The sequence below is a fragment of the Chenopodium album genome, chromosome 11 (genome assembly GCF_948465745.1).
Source record: "Chenopodium album chromosome 11, dcCheAlbu1.1, whole genome shotgun sequence".
Taxonomy (NCBI): domain Eukaryota; kingdom Viridiplantae; phylum Streptophyta; class Magnoliopsida; order Caryophyllales; family Amaranthaceae; genus Chenopodium; species Chenopodium album.
Genome location: NC_137844.1, coordinates 13,072,789 through 13,097,039, shown reverse-complemented (window position 1 = coordinate 13,097,039; position 24,251 = coordinate 13,072,789). Strand labels below are relative to the sequence as shown.

At 35.1% G+C, this 24,251-nt stretch overlaps 2 protein-coding genes across 2 annotated transcripts; one reads left to right on the top strand and one right to left on the bottom strand.

The window, feature by feature from the left end:
- Positions 1-13,101: 13,101 nt before the first annotated feature.
- LOC145566317 (uncharacterized) lies at positions 13,102-14,823 on the bottom strand. The gene has a single exon (XM_081625773.1). It carries the CDS (start codon positions 14,821-14,823, stop codon positions 13,102-13,104), a length of 1,722 nt encoding a protein of 573 aa, XP_081481899.1.
- Positions 14,824-20,672: 5,849 nt separating this feature from the next.
- LOC145566316 (uncharacterized) lies at positions 20,673-21,131 on the top strand. The gene has a single exon (XM_081625772.1). The coding sequence runs from the start codon at positions 20,673-20,675 to the stop codon at positions 21,129-21,131; it is 459 nt and encodes a 152-aa protein (XP_081481898.1).
- Positions 21,132-24,251: the final 3,120 nt, after the last annotated feature.

Here is a 24,251-nt window from a genome sequence, read left to right as displayed (position 1 = left end):
CAAAGACAGTCAGATATTATTTTCGTGCCTCATAATTTTTATCCAAATCTTATATGGTTGGATATATCTTGAAATTATCTTTCCAATGATATATTATAATAATAAATCCGAGCTATAACGAAAAAGATATGAATGGAATACAAAACTCTATCCAAAACTGACACCCTTCCACTATTTCGGCCATATCTTTTTATCTACAAAAGATTTTAATCTGTTTCTAATTGGGTTAGAAAGTAGATTTCAAGATCTTTCAAACGACGTATTATGTGACTTATTTGGACTTCTAGATCAAGAGTTATGATAAAAACAAAATCTGCAAAAACTGTTGACCGACGAGTTTTATTTCGATTTGAATTCGGATTCTTTTCTTATTCTTCGACTCTCTTTTATCCTATAAATAGAGGTCATATCTACCTTTTTCAATCATCTACAATCTACAATTATTTCTCTCTTTCTCTCTCTAAGGCTAGAAGCTTTTCTTCTCTTTATTCTTTTTCTAAACCTTCCCTCTCACACAATTCCTCATACATTAGCACTAGACGCACCTAGCCAAGTTCGAAGTTGCCTTCGCCCTATACGTGAAAGGTTGATAATTTCTGAGGGTTTGGTCCCAATCTCTATTTCAATTATTTAGTTTAATTGTTTGTTTTAATACTTTCCCTTGAAGTTACTAACGCGTGTATTTTGTTATTAGAAAGAGGCACGAGGCATCAAAGTATGTAGTCTTATTGCTCTATTCTTGTAGAAAGCATGTTTATTATTTATTATTTATTAATTCCTAGCATCATGTTAGGATGTTATTATTACTTTCTAGTATCATGTTTAGGGTGCTTCCTATGCTTTCTAATATCATATCAATATCATGTTAGTATCATGCTTGGGCTAAAGATTTGATTTTTATTGCTTAGTGACATGCTAGGGTTTGTTATTAATCTTGTTAGTATCATGCCTAGGATCTTGCTAATATTATGCTTTAACGTGATTATTATTGATATAATTATTGTTTTTGTCATTATGATGATTGTTATTATGTTGCTTGATATTATATTTATTTATTGTTGTTGCTTGATCACGCCTTTTATGCATGTTTAAAGGGAATTTGTGCTTGTAATCACGCTTAATAAAATAATTAATAATCTTGTTTAGGCTAATATGATTATAATTCAAGTGATCGCCAATAATAGATTTATTTGTGCATTATATTCAACCAACATAGATTAAAGAGGTTTAGGGTTAACCTAATGATTGCATGTTAGTCAGAAAGCGCACATGAATACGAGAAGAATAAAGTAGAGGCCTATTATTAGGGCAGGTTCAATCACTTTTAGGTTGGATTTGTACCTTCATCCCCAAACACCAGTCATGGTTCCAGACCTATTGGAGTTGACGATCTTCTGGATCGTTAAGGGGTATAACCTTCACCCTGTGAACGGTTTACAAGTTCCTAAAACTTGTCGGCGACTCTTTTGCTCTAGCTTCCTTCCCTTTGGACGCCACCATGCTTTAGTGTATGATCACAGTGGGGCTCAAGTTTGGGGTAATGCTTGAAATATTCCCTACAGCGTGCTTCTATCAAGAAGACAAAAAATACTATCCGTGTCTTGAAGGATGATGATGACGTGAGTCATGAAGGTGATGAAGCCGTGGGAGCAGTTACAGTGTCCTATTTTCGGGACATGTTTACGTCGTCTAATCCTACTTTGATTGAGCATGCTTTATAGGGCTTTCATAATAGAGTAACTGATGAGATGAATACTACTCTGAGAGCAAAATATACGGAAGCGGAGGTGAAGATTGCATTGAGTCAAATGCATCCTATCAAAGCTCCGGGCCCGGATAGTATGTGTCCCTTATTCGTTCAATCTTATTGGCATATTGTCGGTCCTGCGGTCACTAGTTCGGTCTTGTCTATTCTTAATGGAGCTCCGATTCCGTCCTCTCTGAATATGACTTATATTGCTTTTATTCCGAAAAAGAAAAATGTGGACCGTATGTCAGATTTCAGGCCTATTTCCTTGTGCAAGGTGATCTATAAACTGGTATCAAAAGTGCTTGCAAACCGATTGAAAGTCTTTCTGAATCGTATCATTTTAGTTCATCAGAGTGATTTTACTCCGGGACGCTTGATTAATGATAATATTTTGGTGGCTTTTGAGGTGTTTCATTATATGAAAAATTTGCCGAATAAGAAAAGTTGTATGGCTATGAAATCAGATATGTCGAAACCTTATGATAGGATTGAATGGGATCTTCTTGAGGTTGTTTTGGAAAAGTTTGGTTTCAATACAGGGTGGAGGATTAGAGTTATGGATTGTGTCCAATCAGTTACTTTCTCTGTGCTTATTAATGGACGACCGTCGGAGGAATTTACTCCAAAAAGGGGGATTTTCCAGGGGGATCCAATTTCCCTGTACCTGTTTATTTTGTGTGCTGATGTTTTTTCTCATCTTCTCCGGAGTGCTGAGGAGAGGGGTAGTTTGCAGGGAATTCGTGTAGCTCCTTTGGCTCCTTCTATTAACCACCGTCTTTTTGCGGATGATTGTATAATTTTTTCGAATGCATCTTTACAGGATGTGGAGGTGATTCAGGAAGTCCTTACCACTTATGAGAAGTCTTTGGGTCAAAAAATTAATTTTGATAAGACTGACATTTATTTTAGTAAAGAAGTTCTGGAGGCAAAAAGGGTGGAGTTGGCTTCAAAGCTAGGTGTGCGAAAAGTTGATATTCATGATCGTTATTTGGGTCTTCCGACTGTGGTTTGTCGTTCCAAAAAGGTCATTACGAAAGGGGTTAAGGAGAAGCTCTAGAAGAAACTTCAAGGGTGGAAGGGGATGGTACTTTCTAAGGCGGGTAGGGAGGTCATGATAAAGGCAGTGACCCAATCTCTGCCTACCTACGCAATGAGTGTTTTAAAGTTTCCGTCCTCTATTTGTGATGAGATTAGATCCCTTGTTTCTCAGTTTTGGTGGGATCAAAAGCAAGGGGAAAGGATCCACTGGTTAGCGTGGAAGAAGTTCTGTCGAACAAAAAAAGAGGGTGGACTGGGATTTAAAGATTTCAAATTGTTCAATTAGGCACTACTTGGTAAGCAGGCATAGAGATTAATCATGCACCCAAGAAGCTTATTAGAGCAGGTTTTGAAAGCAAGGTATTATTCGAATTGGACTTTCTTGGAGTCAAATGTGGGCTCCCTTCCTAGTTACACTTGGAGGGGGATATGGGAGTCGAAATGGGTGGTGCGTAGAGGATTGAGGTGGAGGGTGGGAAATGGAGAACGGATTAATGTATGGAAGGATGCTTGGGTGCCGGGGACTCAATCAGGTAAAATTATTTCTCCTAGGGGTAGTGCAAGGGAGAACATGATGGTAAGTGAGCTGATCAATCAGACAAATGGAAGCTGGAATATGAATGCCCTCTCTCAATACTTTCAGTTTGAGAAAGACAGAATTTTAGGCATCCCTTTAAAGTCAACCTTAAAAACATGAGCAAAGTCCTATAGTCCAAAATATAAATGTAGGTACACTAATTCCCAGATGGACAGGTGATCTTTACAAAAATTTTGAAGCAAAAGGACGCAAACAACTTAACAAATCAACTAGAGTCAAATGGTCATATTGATTGATTGGGTTCCTTGGTACGCCAGTTAGCCCCTATAAGCAAATTAACATGATTAATAGTCGGATCGATTACAATCGCAGTAAGTGATCGACCTGACAAAAGATCGTCTTACTTAGCTTAAAGCGCCTAAGTATTGGCTCATCGCAAGCACCAAAGTAATGGTTCACAAAAGCAAGCACATCACCAAAACGACAATATTTCCAAGAGTGAATTGTCGAGCATCATTCTTCAATGACAAATTTTCCAAGATTGGATTGTCATCTCAAACTGGCAATGTTTCCAAGCATGGATTGTCGTGCTTATTCTCTGATTGGCAAAGTTTTTCCAAGTTCGGATTGTCATACAAATCCACGACAAATTTTCCAAGATTGGATTGTCCCCTTTGGCAATGTTTCCAAGCATGGATTGTCGTACCCCTTCTCTATTTGGCAAGTTTTTCCAAGTTCGGATTGTCATACATTCATCAAATCTTTGACAATTTTTCCAAGATTGGATTGTCATCTCAAATTGGCAATGTTTCTAAGCATGGATTGTCGCGCTTATTCTCTATTCGGAAAGTTTTTCCAAGTTCGGATTGTCATACATGCATCAAATCTTCGACAGTTTTTCCAAGATTGGATTGTCATCTCAAACTGGCAATGTTTCTAAGCATGGATTGTCGCGCTTATTCTCTATTTGGAAAGTTTTTCCAAGTTCGGATTGTCATACATGCATCAAATCTTCGACAATTTTTCCAAGATTAGATTGTCATCTCAAACTGGCAATGTTTCCAAGCATGGATTGTCGTGCTCCTTCTCTATGTGGCAAGTTTTTCCAAGTTCGGATTGTCATGCATCAAGTTCCCTACGGAAAAATTTCCAAAGGATTGTCATAGGTCGCTATTCATCTTAACATTCGGCAAAGGTTCCCCAACGTGGATTGTCATTCATTTCAGTAGTGGCAAATTTTCCAAAAGGGATTGTCGAATCGACTCTTTTTTGCAAATGTTTAAAGATGTGGATTGTCAATTGTGGCAATATTTTCCCAAAAGGATTGTCGCATAGCATTGGCAAATTTCCAAGGTGGATTGCTTTCAAGAGTTATATTCCAAGACGTGGATTGTCGCTTCATCATAGCAAGGTTCTTATGACAGATTGTTACGAAGCATTGGCAACTTTTCCTAAAATTGGATTTTGGCAAAATTTCCGAGATACGGAGTGTCGCCTCATCGTGGCAACATTTCCTAGAATAGATTGTTACGTGGCATTGACAACTTTCCCTAAATCGGATTGTCGTACAAGAGTTGTGTTGGAAATTATTCCTAAAGAAGAGAGGATCACCCCCAAGGCATCAACAACAGCGAAGCGCGACTACAACATCAACAGCAACAAACTGAAGATGGCTTCAAGCGGAGTTATCTTCGACGGCGTTCCCTAGGATGAGGAAGGTTGTCAGAAAACAGGAGGTGATTTCAAGCGAAGTTATCTTCGATTGTGTTCCCTAGGATGTGGAAGATGGTCATAAAACTGCGGAAATTGAAGGCAGTTGCAAGCGTAGAAATCTTCAAACAAAATCGGTTACTCTAGAGACGTGTGCTCGACGGTGCAAGATACGCATTTCTTAACTCTTTTATCTGTTTAACTAACGTTAGTTTGCAGATATTGGCGTTACAAGAATGATTTCAGATCACAGAACGTTCTGAATCATTCTCCGTCCCTATCGCTACTTTGTCTTTCGTTTTCGAAACTTACGTTTCTCCAAACTCAGTCAAAGTGGGGGCTTCTGTAGACACCCAAATGTGTCTCCCAAAAACCAAACCCAGTGATGAATTCCTTTCATGTCATTTGATTATCGAACGAGGTGAAAGTGTGAAAAGTCTAGTGATGAGGATGTTTTTATTATAAAATCTCTCTCTTTTTGTTTTCAAAAATGTTTCCTCTTTCACTCTATTTATGAAAATAGCCAGTCCAATTTAGTTTGATCCATGATAAGGGTCCAATAATGGTGTAGTTGGGTTGGGCTCGAAAAGAGCTTTCCAACGATATATTATAAGCCCAATTCCGATGAATAATGAGGAAGTTATGGATTATATTAAATTCGGCCCGGAATGAATTTTATATGCGACCCAATGATCTAGAGGATGGCTTATTAGTTATTATTCCTAAAGTTATTAGGATTGATTTTAATCTTCTAGAATATTTATAAGGTTCTTTTTAATTCTAATGGAATTAGGATTAATAATTATATTTTAATGAGTTTTATTTAGAAATAAAATAAGTGTTTTATGATAAACCTGATTTTATTCTGATAAACACGGAATTTGCTGCTTAATTATATTAGGAAAAGGATTCCGTACAAAGCGCGTTTTATCTTTTAATTAGCGCCAAACGATAGAGTTTTTCGCCAGACGACAAAGCCTGTCGCCAGACTCTAACGTCTGTCGCCTGGCACTAATGTATGTCGCCTAGCGACAGATGAAAGTTTTATTCCATATAGAATTTAAAGTATTTTCTATCGTTTTCGAACAGTTTTCTTATAAATAGTCACTACCACAATATTGCTAATTGACAACGGTTCAAAATAGCAATAGATAACGGTCAACAACCGTTGTAGATGAAATCGTTGTTGTAGAGGGTGGTATCATGTAACAACGATTACTCTAACCGTTGTTAAATGTATGGTGCTAACAACATTAGACTACCCATTTAACCGCTGTCAATATTGATATTCTAACCGTTGTTGATGTGAATAGTTTGTTTGTTGTTAAAGTAAAGATCTTGAATAGTTGCTCTTAATTAACTAAGAACTTAATTATTTGACTATCGATCTATACAAACACAACTAAATTTACACAACCAAATGGATTGTATATATGTATATATAATAAAAACTAATAAGTTTCAAGGTGTCCATTGTAATAGAAAAAAATACGAAGGATTCATAATATTAACTTTAACAATTTAAGAAACATTAAACTAATAAGAAATCTAAACATAAGGATTTTTCCACCAATTAGTTTTAACTTCCTAAATCAACTAGCAAAGTAGAGAATGTGGCGTGCCAACTCAGTTTTCACTTCATCAATTTGCTCTGTGCTGTAGTTGGGCCATAAACAATTTGAAAAGTACTGCACATATAAAAAAAATTCTAATCAATAATCAAAGCAATAGTTAATTTTTAATACAAACAAAACATTACAATAAATTTACCATTTCCGGAATTTGTGGTTGGTTATGAGCAATGATATCTCGCATGAACCTTAGGACATAGTAACCACAATCTACACTATTAGTCTGACGAGGACACTGCATAAAAATAAGTAAAATAAATAGAGCGGAAAGACATAACAATGATTCCAACTTACTTATAAAAGACAAGCTATAAGAAATTTGGGTTAGATTAATTAGTATCCTACGGAGTAAGGCACTTAGGCACTAATGACTATCTTTTCTAAATAAAATTTAGATTCATCATTTGTTTCCTTTTTTTTTTATTAAATTTTTGGTTATAGATATCACATAATCTTAAACAAACACAAAAAAAAATGCAATATGAAAGCTAGATATTACAAGTTTATCGACATGAAAGTGATATGCAAATAAGTACCTGAATTTTGGACCAAGTTGTACTTTTCTTCACCTTCTTACTTCCTACAACTTGATTTTGATATGTAAGTAATGCCCTATCAAATGGTTATATATTTTTCAAACTTAAGAAAAGTAAAATATAAAAATTGTCAAATGTATGGATAAAAAAAATCTTAATAGTATTTTAATAATCAAGCTTACGTCTCCACAACGCTACGTAAATCATCTCCAATAGGACAATTTTCCTTTCGTAAGGGGTCCAAATAATAGACAACATCAGCTTCCGGATCAATCACACATAATATCCAATGACGCCTACACATTGAGTTCATGATTGTAAGTCATATATAGTAACCAATATATGCATTAATTTAAAAATGGACATGCAATATATATAAGATTACACTAACCCAGCATTGTATGGTGCCAAATAAACTTTTTCTTTCCTTGTAATCCCCTGAAGTGCATTAACAATATAACGTGATCGTTCTACACGGTTCTCCTGAATCTTTTCTTCATGTCTACTTTGCACCACTAAAGATATTGAGGACGGACATAAAAACCCAAATTTGCTCTTCCCCGTTGCTTGACAATTGCGATACATTAACCTGATACAAAAAAAAGGATTTAGTTTAAATACCTAAACACATTATTACACATAATATTATTAATAAATTAAACATATCTAAAGCTTTTGTTTTCAATTTTTTTTTTAAAAAAAAAACAATTTAAGTTTGATGATCATTATCATCTCATATCACCTTATTTTTCCTTCATTTAATGATTTAATAAATTACTATTTTGTAACAGTCTAACAAAATGAAAAAAGGCAATCTTTTTTTAAAAAATATAACATTTGGTAGAGGCAATGATATAAAAAATAAATAAAAAAGAAAAGAAAGAAAAGAAAGATCACGGTAATTTACATGATATATGCAGACATGTGGCAAGCACCTATTTCTTCTTGGGCAATTAATTGAAAAATCTCCTCCTTGCCCATAAAAATTTGTTGAGATTGATTCACTATTGCTTCTTCCATAGGAATCATTATCTGCTCGTCTTTTTTCATTCTTTTAGCATACATAAATGTCAATCTTAATTCATGAGGTAGGGTATCAACATTAATAACCACTTCCATGTCAACTGTTGACAGCTTAGTTTTTGATGTTGTCTGCTCTTCAGGTTTTTTTGCTTGCCAAGATTGAGAAACTTCTTTTTCTTTGACTTTTGGTGTTATTGGAATCTATATCATTCTCCCCAACAATTAAATATGTTAACAAAAACACTCATCTTAGACAATGTAATGAAAATTGTACATTATCCAAGCTGAAGGCAAATGACTAAGAAAAGTATGTGTGTTTATATAGTAATTGAATAACATCAGAGATAACTAACCTTTGCATTGGTTTGCCTAGGGAGTGATCTTGTCTTTAATGCATTTGATGTAGTCTGTAAGAATATATACATACAATTTCAGTAATAAGTTAATAGTTTAACCAATCCTATGCTCATCTGATAGTATATTTTTATAAAATTAAGAATGTGTAAAATAAAATAATGTGAATAAGTGTACATCGTTTTTTGAACCCTTGGTGCAACTAGTTTGTTTTGCTTTTGATGTAGGCTGTGTTGGGATCTGCATTTTACAAGTTTGTATCAAAATAAATTAGATAGTTTTTATAGTTTATATTCTGCAAAGTTGGTACATAGATGGGTTGCATGATTGACAAACCTTTCCGGCAATAATTACTAAATGGCAAGGCCAAGCAACATGTGTGCCTAGAGCTTCATTTAGAGTATAAGCTTCATCTTTAAGAGGTACCGGCAGCAGAGCTTGTTTCTCATAAATGTACTCAATCGACACTCTAACTTGGTTGGACAATAGTGGTACACCATGTACAACACGTGCAACATTTGGGATGTTATGCACCTTACCTGTAGCTACAACGCGATAACTTGGCTCTGAGAGTGCTAGTTCACACGCAGTCAAGCCCTATATCATCAGAGATTTCAGTTTCAATTTAATCAGACACATGACAAATAATCTTTATAATCTATTAAAGGAAAAGGGGGATTCAGTGCACAAATTTCAGCATACTATATTATCTTGTATGTTTATTAGTATATAGATGAGTTCACAATATACCTCTGGAAATTCGATAGGACTATTGCAACTTGGAGTGAGCTCCTCCTCATTCTCTCCGGCAATGATAGTATCACAAATAGCTGTCTTCTTGGACTGAGTTCCCGAATTTACTAACGATCTCAACTCCCTTAACTCGTTTGACATAGCCATCACCATTGATTTTAAATCCTTTACCTCATCTTGTGACTCTTTAGGATTTTTTAAGCTTCCAAAATAATCTGTGATATTGACACCAGAACCAACACCCCTTACACGACCTCCATGCTCTGCCTTATTTCCTAAAGCCTTGAAGAGCACATCCTCGCGCCCGGAATCTGGAAACTCGCCATTAGCAGCAAGGTTTTCTAGTATATCGTACATGACAATCGATTAAAAACAACATAAATAGAAAAATAAAAACATGTCAAATTTCTTGAGTATATAAGACATTCTTGTATTTCAAGAGTTTAGCATAGTTGCTTAGGCTAGTTGTAGGAGGAACAAAATTTGGGTTTTAATAGTAAATAATTAAAAGAGGCGTGAAAACACTCACAATTTTCTCCGCAACTTCTTGAGCTTTCTCATAAACTATCCCAGTTTTTTTATCACTTCGTATAGCCTTCCACATAGATGCTCGTGTTATTGAAGTCATTGGATTATCAGTAGAAGCCAACTCTGCTAACTGCATGAAAAAAGTGATGATCTCCATTTCACGGTATTACATTTAAGCAAAACTAGAGTGCATGAAATGTATTATACAATATAGCTTGAAAATCTCCATGACTAACCATCCTACACTAAATTACTCACTCTAGAATAGGCAAAAAAGCTAGGTATAAAGAGAAGGCATGATTTATAGCTAAAATCTCAACACTGAAAAGACAAAGGTGAAACTAATGCAAAGGAAATGAATGATCTTCTGGTGGAAATAGAGATTTATAAAACACTTTGGGTTTACAACTTACCATATCTTGCTCTAAGCGAGCACATCCTCTACGGGAACGCTTTTGAGGATATTTGTTTTTCTTTGCTCTGTGTCGATTATCCTCTCTAGCTTTCTGTCCAATATGATTCTGATATGTAAGTGCAGTCTATAGGATTTATATGCTATTAATAATAATTATAATCTAGGTTGAGCAATTTACCTTAAATTCATCAGACAATCGACTACTTACAAAGGACTCCCAATCAGATTTCTCAATAAATGGATATAACTTAGGTGGCTCATCACGTACATTCCCATGGTTATCGTAGAGCCAATTTCTTGTTAAAAAGCACCTAAAATACCTCATCTTGTCTGCTGCTTTAGAAATGATCCATTTTTTCTTTTGTTCTGGAATGTTAAATGTTTTCTATCATAAAAGAAAAAAAAAAACAAAAATCATTAAATCAAACTAAATTAAATAAAAAGTAAATTACTGATTAATGCTGCAAAATCATAATATAAGAGAACATTATTACCGAGACATCTTCCCAAATTGCATTTTTCAAAGCATAAGGAACTCGATCCCAATCTTCATAATTGATAGGAATTGTGCTTCGTGTTGTGGCTCCCAAATAACTTGACATGATCACACTATTATTTCCAATAGGTTGGCCTTTTGAGTTCCACTGTACTGGAAAAACCATTTTTCTATTCCTGGCTCGAACAACCTTCTTCATGCGTGTTGCACCTCGCTTAGTTGTTGTTGGTCTATTTCTTTTAAAAGAAGCATTTGTACCATCAGCATCCTGCTGACTGGATCCCATTACCTATAAAATTTAAGTGGAAAAATAGCAGTGAGAGGAGACTACGAATAATGCAACATAATAATGTAACATTTAGTAGTAGCTACTAATAGGTGGATACATACAATCAATAATACATTGCTGAGAAAATTAAAGATCATAAACATACACTTGCCAAAGCTGTATAATTCATCAGTTGTAACAAAAACTAAATATACTTGAAATAAAAGACCATAAAGGCATTACATATTAGAACACACACAGATTAAAACACACACACACACTAGTAAATTCAGAAAGGAGAAACCTGATGATAATAGGTAATAAAAAAAATACAGAATAGGTTACTGGTGTCCATAAAGGAAGCAAATATATGGAAATAAAGAACATAGTATCACACTAAATTTTAAATCCATAACATTAGTTAATTCATCAGTTTCATAAATGTGCAAATGTAACTAAAACTCTAATGTATCATTGTACTATTGAAAAAATCTAGCAAAAAATTAATGTTTCCAACTACTCGTTGTCTCTTCCATCATTTTAGATCTTGCGCTTCTTTCGAAGGGGTTGCATCCAATTCTTCTTTAATGGCCCACCTGGACGTCTCTTACTAGGTCTAATCCATATCCCTTCAGAATGATCAGCTCGCTTATACAAATCATCTTCGTCAGTATCATCATCAAAGGATTGTAATGATTCAGGGAATGGGTGATCTTCAAATTCATTTCCCATATCATCTTCAACTTGGTCAGTACTAGCATTTTTTCTATTTGTCGATAAGACAATGCTCCAATTCTTATCCTTTGGGTCAGTAACAAAGAAGATTTGTCTTGCTTGAGATGCTAATATAAATGGCTCCTTAGTATAGCTAGCCCTTCGGAAATCAACTCGGGTGAACTTCATATTATCAATTTGGATGCCTTTATTCTCAACCCACATACATTTGAAGACGGGTAACCTAAACATATTGTAATCTAACTCCCACATGCTCACAATAAACCCATAATATGACGTGCTAGCAAAAATAGGATTTTTGTCTTTTGCACTAGAAATATGCATAGCCTCAGCCTCAAGAGCCACACCACTGTTTTGCATAGTACTTTGATTATCTCGTTCCTTTGTATAGAAAGTAAATCCATTTATCTGATATGCAGAATAAGATATGACTTCCATACGGGGACCTCGAAACAAAGCTTTCAGTCTTTCAGAAACAGAATCTGGTCTCCTGTTCAAATCTTCAGCAACCTTTGTTTGTAGCCAATTAACAAAAGTTTGATTTTGTTCAGAAGCTAACCATGCTTGGTTTCTAGTAGGATTCAAGTCCCTTAAGAAAGCCATGTGTTCATCAACATAACGCTCAACTTCAGAGCTCTTGTGAAGAACATAAAGGTGTGCTTGACGCCATTCATCACGAGATATGGATATCACTACATTTCCCACAATTCCCTTACCCGTTGATGTGATGCTTCGCGACTTTGGTAGACCAATAGGGTCAACATTAAAGAGATATTCACTACAAAAATCAACAGCTTCTTCTGCTAGGGATCGTTGAACCATGCAACCTTCTGGACGACTTCGATTCATCACATACCCTTTTAAGATCTTCATAAAGCGCTCAATTGGGTACATCCATCTCAAATATGCCGGCCCACACAATTGTGTTTCTCTAACAAAATGAACAGTTAGATGAACCATAATGTCAAAAAAAGATGGTGGAAAAAACATCTCAAGCTCACACAAAGTGACAACAAGTTCTTTTTGCAAATTGGTTAGTTTTTGAGGGTCGATAACTTTGCGACATATTTCAGCAAAAAAAAAAAAGCAAAGTCTTGTGATGGCTCGTCGAACACGTTCTGGTAAAATAGACCTCAAAGCAACTGGCAAGATATGCTCTAGTAGAATATGACAATCATGAGACTTTAAACCTATTAATTTTAAGTCTTTCATAGACACAAGACTACTAATATTTGAAGAATAACCCTCTGGAACTTTAACTCCCCTTAAGAATTCACAAAAAGCAACCTTCTCTTTCTTTGATAACGTATGACAGGCTGGAGGTAATTATGTACGCCTATTCTTAGTCTGAGGTTTTAGTTCTTCTCTAATGCCTAAGTCAACGAGATCCAATCTTGACTTTTTACCATCTTTGGTCTTTCCACGAACATTAAGCAAAGTTCCAATAAGACTATCACACACATTTTTTTCAATGTGCATGACATCAAGAAAATGTCGCACATACAAAGAGCTCCAATATGGAAGGTCAAAAAATATTGACTTCTTCTTATAACCAGTGCTGGGAAGAAGATCTGCATTTTGTTTTCCAAATTTGACTTCCAACCCTTTTACCTTTTCAAAAACTTGATCACCAGTTAGTGGCTTAGGTGCTTTACCCTCTTCTGTCTTACCATTAAAAGCTTTTTTTAGTCTACGATAGTGATGGTCTGATGGCAGAAATTGACGATAACCAGGATAAATAACTTTGTTACTGTGATTTAAATACATGTCACACATACCATCATCACATATAGGACATGCCTTATATCCTTTGTTACTATATCCAGAGAGATTTCCATACGCAGGGAAATCATTTATTGTCCCAAAAAGCATAGCCCTTAAATTAAAATTCTCGTTATGAGATGCATCAAACACTTCAACACCTGTGTCCCACAACATCTTCAAGTCTTCAATAAGGGGCGCAAGATAAACATCTATGTCATTCCCGGGTTGTTTTGGCCCTGAGATTAACATAGATAGCATCATATATTTTCTTTTCATGCACAACTCTGGAGATAAGTTATATATAACCAGAATAACAGGCCATACACTATATGAGCTACTTTGACTGCCAAATGGGTTCATGCCATCGGTAGCGAGTGCAAGACGAAGATTTCTATCTTCACCAGCAAATTCAGGAAATTCTTTATCAATTTTGATCCATTGCGGAGAATCGGCAGGGTGTCTAAGCAAACCATCATCCTTAATCCTCCCATTTGCATGCCAAGTCAAGTTCTTTGCATCTTCTGGACTACTAAACAAACGTCGAAATCTTGGTACAATGGGAAAGTACCATAACACTTTGGCAGGAACCTTATCTTTCTTCTTGTATCGAGACACGTTGCACTCAGGACACTTTGTTAAAGATGCATACTCCTTTCGATATAAAATGCAATCATTAGGACATGCGTGTATCCTCTCATAGCTCATGCCCATTGAACGCAACATCTTTTGGGCCTCGTATGACCTACTCGGAATTGTATTGTCCTCAGGCAACACATCTTTTAAAAAATTAAGTAACGTTGTGAAGCTTTTATCACTCCACCCGTTGCCAGCTTTCATGTTGTACAATTTTAAGATAGTTGACAATCTTGTGTGTTTTGTACAACCGGGATATAAGGGTGTTTTTGCATCATTAGTTATGTTATCAAGCATTTCTGGGCAATCTTGTAATTCTTCCTCAATCACACGCGTCAACTCCTCTAAGTGATCTTCTCCTTCCCAGGTGTTGTCTTCATTTGGCTCATCGTGAGCACCACCCCAATCAAGAGAAACATCTCCAACCTCTACATGTCGAACCCAATTCGTGTAGTTTTCATCTATTCCATAAATGGTCAAATGATCTCTTAGTTCTTCAGCACTAAGTCGGGTTTGAAAGCAACATTCAACACATGGACATATTATTCTATTTGGATGTTTAGAATGTTTAATCGCAAAATCAATGAACTCCTCCATTCCTTTCTCATATTCTCCCCCGGTACGATCTTTTGACATCCATTTTCGATCCATTATGACTAATCACGAAGAGGAAATTTTCATAATGGTCAGTGTTATTGAAGAGTTAATAAATTTTAATCAATCTAAACAAAATTTTGATTAATTTGATTTTGTCCAATATTCTTTCATTATTATCAAACACTATTAATTTAATACTTTTATCAATTTTTTTTTTCAGAATTACTCACGCTGCCACATAAGCTGCCACATCAGCTGCTGCTACCACATAGCATGCCTCATCAGATTTCTTGTAATACAAGTAGTCTTTGTTTCTGAATGTGTCTACGACTCTAACTTTGTACTGACTTCATATATTTGACTATGATAATTTTAACTTAAACTAATGCATTTGGTGATTTATTCTATTCAATTCAAATTTTGCTTTTACATGACAACCAACTAAAATATATCTATTCCTAATATCTTTCATCATTTATTTTGTGGCTATTAAATTTAAAGGCTTAGTGACTTTATCATCTTTGTATTGAAATGATTATTTTGCCTAAAAAAATAATAAAAAAAAATAATTGATGTTCATATAGGTGTGTTTGAAAGAGATACTTACAAAGGCTAAGCATTTAAGCAAGAATGAGACGAGTGAAAGTACTAAGGCTGATATATAAGATGAATTATATATGGAGCATGATCCATGTTTTCATATCCAATTAGAGTAGGGTATAAAATAAGTAATTGATTTTCAAGAGATTTTTTTTTATTATTTATGAAGTAACAACAGAATTTTGATTTGGAGCCCCACCCTAAAATGCAACTTTCCAATAATTTAAGTCTAAGCTTGATTTTCAAAAGAAACCCAATTACCTCTTTTGAATGATACAAAAAGAAATGATAAATGAGCTTTTTTTTTGTAGTCTTTTAATTTATCTTACAAATGAATTATATAGATTATATGAACAAAGTAATACTGCATGATATATATTCGAGAGTGGGCGTAAATTTGATGGAGTAATTTGAATCCCTTTATTAGTTTTGTGTTTCTTACAACAAAAAATATGTGATTGAAACTCAATTTATTGGCATAGTGATTAAATCTATTAAAGAGGTTGGTCATCTTGAGATAGCTAGAGGTTTGGAAGAGTACTTTTTTGCATTTCCATAAGCATGATAGCACTATTTTATAAATGGGTCTTTCTTGTTGATGTGTAATAGATACGAAGTTCTAGTGTTATTGTGTATTAGGCCTACAAATCTAATTATGGATGTCAAGTACTTTTATCTCATTCAGAAGCAAAAAAAACTACTCCCTCCGGCCCCGAATGATAGTCACTTTTGAAGAAAAATAACGGGAATTAAAGATAATTAAAGAAAGTACATTGATAAAGTAAAGTTACATTGGGTATGCAAAAAAGTAGAGAGAGAAAGTAATTAAAGTACATGGGAAAGTAAAATTTACATGGGAAAGTTAAATTTGCACAAATATTTATCCAAATGTTAGAGAATTTTGGTAAAAAAATAATATTAATGGTTCTTGAAAAAATCAAATGTGACTAACATTTAGGGTCACTAAAAATGGCAAAAGTGACTATCATTTAGGGCCGGAGGGAGTATAATATAACCTTACATTGTAGTTATTAAACTATGTTTACCAACCAGAAGCAATTATTACTCTAAATACGAAATATATATCATTCTAAATGCACATGAAATTGTGTAATTATTCATAGCCAAGTAAAATAATACAAGCTCCAATAAAAAAAATTCACTAAATCCCACCCGTTTCCAACATCATCCCAATAAATCAATGTGGAATTGTATTTTCTTTTTATAATTGGAAAGAAACCAACATACCAATCCAACAAACAGAATATCAATATGGGGAAAGAAACTAATTTGAATTAGCTACATACCAAAGATAATACAAATTAAATTAATTGTGTGTTAGCTATAATGTATACATATCCTCTTAATCATGGTTAACCGACCAAAATTGATTCACCATACATCTAATTTCATGAAACAATTTACCCAGATTCTTGCCATTGAAGCCACATGCAATTAAAATTAAACAAATTAAACATCAAAAAAGCTGAAAATTAGTAATACGGAGTAGATGAATTACTTATCGAAGTCCGCAAATAAGTTGTCTGATATGTACTCCACAAATTGTAACCTCAGCCTCCCTAATTACATCAAATTAGACTCAAATCAGTTTAATTCAAGCAACGAACCCTAAGAAATCAAGATGAATTGATAGAATACCGTACCGAAAGATGTCTTGCAAACTAGAACGAGGAAAGAGAAAAGAGAGATTTGATTTTTTTTCCCTTATATATATGACCATTACAGAAACAATGAGAGTGGAATAGTAGCAGTTCCATCACGTTTATGGAGAGTGGAAGCGGAGAAGTAGAGTTTCACAGCCCGCCAAATTCTATTGTGAGTGGGTTTTGTGGGAGAGTGGGATAGAGTCATAGAGGGACTAGAAGCTGATGCTTTTTTGGGGATAAATTTTGGGGGTTTATTGGTTTTATTTTATTTTACTTTATTTTATTTTTTTATTATTATTTTTTAAGCAGAAAAAGTTTATTGGAATTTTACTACAGTAGAAGATACTAAGGCCCTTCAATAACGCTTACCAAAAGCCCGTTATTAAAATTGTATTCCTTTAACACCAGTTAAATATAAAATGTTGTCTAATTCATAATTCGTTGTTAAAGATATCCACTTATAACAATGGTTCAAGAAGGAGAGTTGTCATACATTATAGTATATTTTTAAAGCTACTCAATATAACGGTTCCTTGTTGACACGTTGTTGTTAAGATCGTTTGATTTTGCAACAATTGTAGTAGTGAGTGTCCTAGACCTCCGTTTTTCATTAGCAATTCTCAATCATCTTTTCTCTCTAAAGCTAGAAGTTTGTTCTTCTCTCTCTCTCTTTTTCTAAACCTTTCCCTTTTACAAAATTCCTCATACATTAGCTCTAGACACACCTAGCCAAGTTCGAAGTTGCCTTCGCCCTAGACGTGAAAGGTTTTAATATTTTTAAGGGTTTGGTCCCAAATCTTTATTTCAATTATTTGAATTAATTGTTTGATTTAATATTTTTCTTGAGTTACTAATGCGTGTATTTTGTTATTAGAAAGAGATACGAGCATCGAAGTAAGTACTTTAATTGCTTTATTGATATTTTGATATAGAAATCATGTTTTGATTGTTTTATTTTGATTCCTAGTATCATATTTAGGATGCTTTTATTGCTTTTCTAATTATGTATGTTTATGATGCTTCCTATTCTTTCCTTATATCATGTTAGTATCATGCTAGGAATAAAGCTTTGATCTTTATTGTTTAGTCACATGCTAGGAATTAAGCTTATTAATCTTGTTAGTCTCATGCCTAGGATCTTGCTATTATTATTATGCTTTATTGAGATTGATATTATTATGATGATGATTGTTGTTGTTATGTTGCTTGATATATATTATTGTTATTGCTTGATCACGCCTTTTATGCACGTTTAAGGGGAATTTGTACTTGTAATCACGCTTAATAAGATAATTAATAATCTTGTTTAGGTTAATATGATTATAATTCAAGTGATCGCCAATAATAGTTTTGTTTGTGCATTTAATTCAACCAACATAGATAAACAGGTTTATGGTTTAATACGAGAAGAATAAAGTAGAGGCCTATTTAGGGCAGGTTCAATCTCTTTTAGGTTGGATTTGTACCTTTATCCCCGAACTTCCAGTCATGGTTCCAGACCTATTGGAGTTAACAATCTCCTGGATCGTTAAGGGGTGTAACCTTCACCCTGTGAACGGTTTACAAGTTCCTAAAACTTGTTGGCGACTCTTTTACTCTAGCTTCCTTCCCTTTGGACGCCACCATGCTTAAGTGTATGATCATAGTGGGGCTCAAGTGTGGGATGCTTGAAATATTCCCTACACCAGTCAAGGAATCTATTGCTATAAGGTGATGCCTTTCGGATTGAAGAATGCAGGAGCGACATATCAAAGCCTAGTAAACAAGATGTTCGCAGAGCAAATTGGAAGCACGATGAAAGTATGCATAGATGATATGGTGGTGAAGTCCAAGAAGGCAGCCGATCATGTCAAAGATCTCAAGGAAGCTTTCACCATCCTAAAGCAGTACGACATGAAGTTAAATCCTACAAAGTGCACGTTCGGAGTACAATTAGGAAAATTCTTGGGATACATGGTAACAGCGAGGAATAGAGGCAAGCCTGGATCAAGTCAAAGCTATCCTGGACTTAGAAAGGCCAAAGTCAAAGAAAGATATACAGAGCCTCACAGGAAGAATAGTAGCACTGAACAGGTTCATCTCCAAGTCTTCAGATAAGAACAAGGTCTTCTACAACGTACTGAAGAAAAACAAAGAATTTAAATGGGAGGAAGAGCATGAGGAGGCATTCCAGAAGCTGAAGGAATAACTGCGTCCATACTTTGAGAGCCATTTTATACATGTGTGTACGAATTATCCTATTAAGGCTATCATGAGAAAGCTAGAAATGTCAGGAAGGATGGAAAAATGGGAACTCCATCTCAGTAAGTACGACATTCAGTACGAACCCAGAACTGCAATCAAGTCACAGGCCTTGGCACATTTCGTAGCCGACTTTAGTCCAACCCTTGAACATGAAGCACAAAAGGAAGTGCTGGCTTTACAAGAACCTAAAGACGAACACAAATGGAGACTCCATACAAACGGAGTAGCAAACATAAGAGGCGTAGGCTTGGGGATAGTACTCACATCCCCTCTTGGAGACAAAATCGCACACGCAGTAAGGTGTAACTTTAAGGCAACCAATAATGAAGCTGAGTACAAAGCATTAATTATAGGGTTGACCATCACCAAAGACATGAAGATAAGCCATTTAGAAGTGATCTCTGATTCCTTTAGTCATTGTGAACCAAATTAATGGTGAGTACACAGCAAAAGACACCAAGATGATAGCATACCTAGCATACCATTAAAGAATTCAAGGAATTCAAGATCGCACAAGTACCCAAAAACTTGAACACTGAAGCCAAGAAAATCTTAGGTCAAACATCAACCCTGATGAGTTCGGAGCTATACCGCTGGTACACGTCTTATCCCCGGCCATAGAGAAAGAGTCAACCATGAATGTCTACAAAATACAGACAGACCCCATTTAAGAAGAAGACAACCGGAAAAAACCTCTCAAAGATTTCCTCACAGACAAAGTAACACCAAAAGGGAGGACAGCAGCTCACGCATTTGCCATGAAGGCATCCAAATATTGTCTAATCAGCAACGTGCTCTTCAAAAAGTCAGCAACAGGACTGTTCCTACGGTGTTTAGAGAAAAAAGAAGCACAACAAGTCTTGCAATCATTACACATCGGAGAATGCGGAAATCATTCAGGAGGAAGGAACCTAGCCAACAAAGCACTCAAAATGGGGTATTACTGGCCTAGTATGAGAAAGGATGCTGCGGAGTTCTCAAAGAAGTGCCTAGCATGTCAGAAACATGCGCCCTTGACTCATCAACCATCTGAAGAATTACATTCAACATTAACGCCTTGGCCATTTATGAAGTGGGGAATGGATATAGTAAAGCTGCCCCTTCATCAGGGCAAAGGGTTTACTTCTTGGCAATGACAGACTACTTCTCCAAATAGAAGCTGAGGCATACAAAGGCATCAAGGACAAGCACGTCATCTCGTTCATCAAAAGGAACATCCTAAGCAGATTAAGTGTACCATCAGAAATCATCACGGACAATGGGTCCCAATTCATCAGTAGCAAAACCAGGAAATTCTGCAAGGAATGGAACATATCCCTTATCACATCCACACCAAGGTACCCACAAGAGAACGGACAAGCAGAGTCAAGCAACAAGGTCCTCATCGTTAATATGAAGAAAAGACTAGAGGGTGCTAAAGGAAAATGGGCAAACGCACTACCTAACATATTGTGGGCGAACAGGACAACTCCAAAAGGCGCAACAGGTCATACTCTGTTCTCACTAGTATACGGGTGTGAAGTAGTAATCCATATGGAAGTGGAAGTTCCCACTACAAGATACAGACTAATGACTGAAGGCAGAAATCAAACTGAATTGGTAGATAACTTAGACACAGTGGAAGAATTCAGGGAAGATGTAAGAATGAGAATGACAGCCTACCAACAAGAAGTGGCAAGGAGCTTCAACAAGAACGTAAGAGAAAAAGTCTTCAAGATAGGAGATTGGGTCCTCATAAAAGCGTACGAGAATACAAGAGAAATGAATGCAGGGAAACTAGCACCCAATTGGGAAGAACCATACAAGATCACCAAAGTAGTAGGCAATGGGGCATACAGGTTAAGAATGTAGAAGGGAAGGAAGTTCAACGAAGCAGGAACGCAGCTCACCTAAAGCTTTATCATTTCTAAGGTATGTGAAAAATCAAGTAGCTAGGAGAAGAAAGGTATGCAATCATTACTTTTACATATTCTTATACTAACACTAGTCAGAAAGGAACATTTCCCTGAAGGCATTCCAAACACAACTTGAAAAAGGTACTTTCCCCTATCATAACACTTAGACCATTAACTTTTTTTACACTACAAGTACTGACTTAAGCATCGGAGGGCCGTTGGGGAAACCCACGACCACCCCTGACCCTACTCTATTTTGCAAGGACAACAGTACAGTACAGAATACAACAAAGCGCAAAGATCTTCCCTGCAGAACAAAGAACGCACAAGGAACAAATTATGTAAGTAACACTACATCCCAACTGTAGTACAACTGTAATACAACTGGGATACATAGAAGAACAACATGAAAAAATAGGATACATAGTGTAGCAAATATCAGATTACTTAGTTGCATAAAGCAAAAAAATAAACAAAGCATCCAGCTGTAACAAGGTAGGAAAAAGACAAACAAAAAACACCAAATATCCTACTACACTTAGGCAGTGTAGACACCTAAAAATGTCTCCCAAAACCAAACCCGATGATGAACAACCTTTCACCGCCATTATTGGTTGGGTTGAGTATTTAATCTTGGAGTGCTTAAATCCATATTCAATCCCAATAAATTTCATAAAACAACCCAATTCTTAGCCCATTTCGCCAAACCGTAACTTAGTTTCCTCTTTTCGTGCCTTTAAACCCAAAATAATTTATTTTGTGTCCCTTAAAATCATTCATTTTGTGTCCTTTTTTATAAAAACGCCTATACCAGTTTATTTCGGTCCATAATCTGGGTCCAATGATTGAATAGTTGGATAGGGTTTGAAAAAATCTTTCCAACGATATATTATAAGCCCAAATTCGAGTTATAACGAATAAGTTATGGTCAAAATACTAAACATAGCCTAAACCGAATCTAAGCCCCCCCTACATATGACCCAATGATCATGTGGAGGGTCAAAAGGATTTAATCCCATTTCTATAATAATTAGGATTAATTGGAAGATTCTATAAGTTTCTAAATGATCTTAATTATCCTTTATGAAAAGATAAGATTAAAGAATTTGAAATTGAATGAAACTCCTCTTTTTGAAAGTCCTAATTCTATTCGAATTGAAAGACATTCAAAGATAGTCAGATATGATTTTCATGCCTCATAGTTTTATCCAAATCTTATATAATTTTATATCTCTTGAAATTATCTTTTCAATGATATATTATAATATTAATTCTGAGCTATAACAAAAAAGATATAAAAGAAATACGAAACTCTATCCAAAATTGGCATTGTCTCACTATTTCGACCATATATTTTATTCTACAAACTATTTTAATCTGATTTCAATTGGGTTAGAAAGTAGACTTCAAGAGCTTTCCAACAAAATATTATTTATCTTATTTTGATTTATGGATCAAAAGTTATGATAAAAACAAAAACTACAAAAAACTGCTGCCTATCGCAAGAGTTTTATTCCTATTCGAATTCGGATCTTTTCTTGATTCTTTGACCTTCTTTTTTCTTTATAAATAGAATTCATATAACCCCTTTTTCAATAATCAACAAGCTTTATCAACAAAAAACCTTCTCTCTTCTCTCTCTCTCTCTCTCTCTCTCTCTCTCTCTCTCTCTCTCTCTCTCTCTAACCTAACTTCTAGCCTTCCCTATTTTTCCACAATACATACCTTAAGCACTCCAAGGAGTCCATACTTGACCCGAGGTTCCATCCTTAAACCAAGGCGTAAAAAGTATAATTAACAGAGGGTTTGGACCAAATAAACTCTACTTTTTATTTAATTGTTTTAATTTGATTTATTTTTATTTAAGTTACTAACAATTTATTCATGATGTAGCAAATTCGAGGTAACGTGGAAAGTGAGTAATTATTTACTTAATTACTCTAATTTTTATTCTTGTTGCTAGTATCATGATTAGGTTTATTATGATTTGATTTGACTAACAATTTATTGTTGAACCGCTTCCAATATTAATGTTGATTTTTACTATATTTGTTGATCACTATATTGCATGTTTCAAGGGAATATGTAATCGAAAATCAAGCCTAATAAGATAATTTGGACGACTGGTTTAGGTTCCTTTTTAATCTTGTTGTTTAATCAAGTGATCACAATATTTTAGAATTATATTTTGCATTAATATTCAACCAATTTAGCATAATAATAGTTTGGAGCAAATTGAATCTTTAATTTGTTTGCATGTCTTTGAGATCGCAGAAATACTTTTTACTATAAGAATCGAGTAGAGGCCAATACGGGCGAATGTGACTCCTTGACTCACTTCGTACCATCATCCCCAATCCTCCTTTCGTGGTTCCGAACCATTTAGAGTTAGTAATCTCATTGATTATGAATGGGGTGTAACCTTTACGGGTCAATCGTTGTTGCCTATCGTTGTCCCTTAATCGTGGTTGCCTTTAATGATCCGTGAATGGTTTACAAGTTCCTTAAAACTTGTTGGTGGCTCCCTACTTTCCTTCACTACAAGAAAACCTTTTCGTAGCGATTATTTTAACCTTTAGTATCGATTGTAATTGCAACAAAAAGCTTTCCCAATGAATGGTCATTCGATACAATATCCGGCGTTGCTTTAGCCTTTAGTAGTAGTTTTCAATATCGCTGGGGTTGGCCTCAGTAATCGATATGAAAAACTACATCCAATCGTGGTGATTATTGTAGCGATTATAATTGCTATAAATGTTGAACTCCTTTTCCTCAAAAAAATAATAATCATACATATGATCTTTACAAGATTCGAACATGCAACCTCAAACTCTTATATTAAATGTTTCACCAATAAGTTATGACATATTTCATAAATTATTTGTCAAACAAAATTTATATATCTAGTGTAGAAAAGGCTTTTCGTATCGATTTTTGGGATTTAGTGGCGATTGTAAATGATACGATTTCTCATAATTTTATAAATGTGCAAAAATAGTGTGGATATGTATTATTATGTTTTCCGTATCGATTTTATATGGTAAAACCATGGCGATTGTAAAATGATATGATTTCC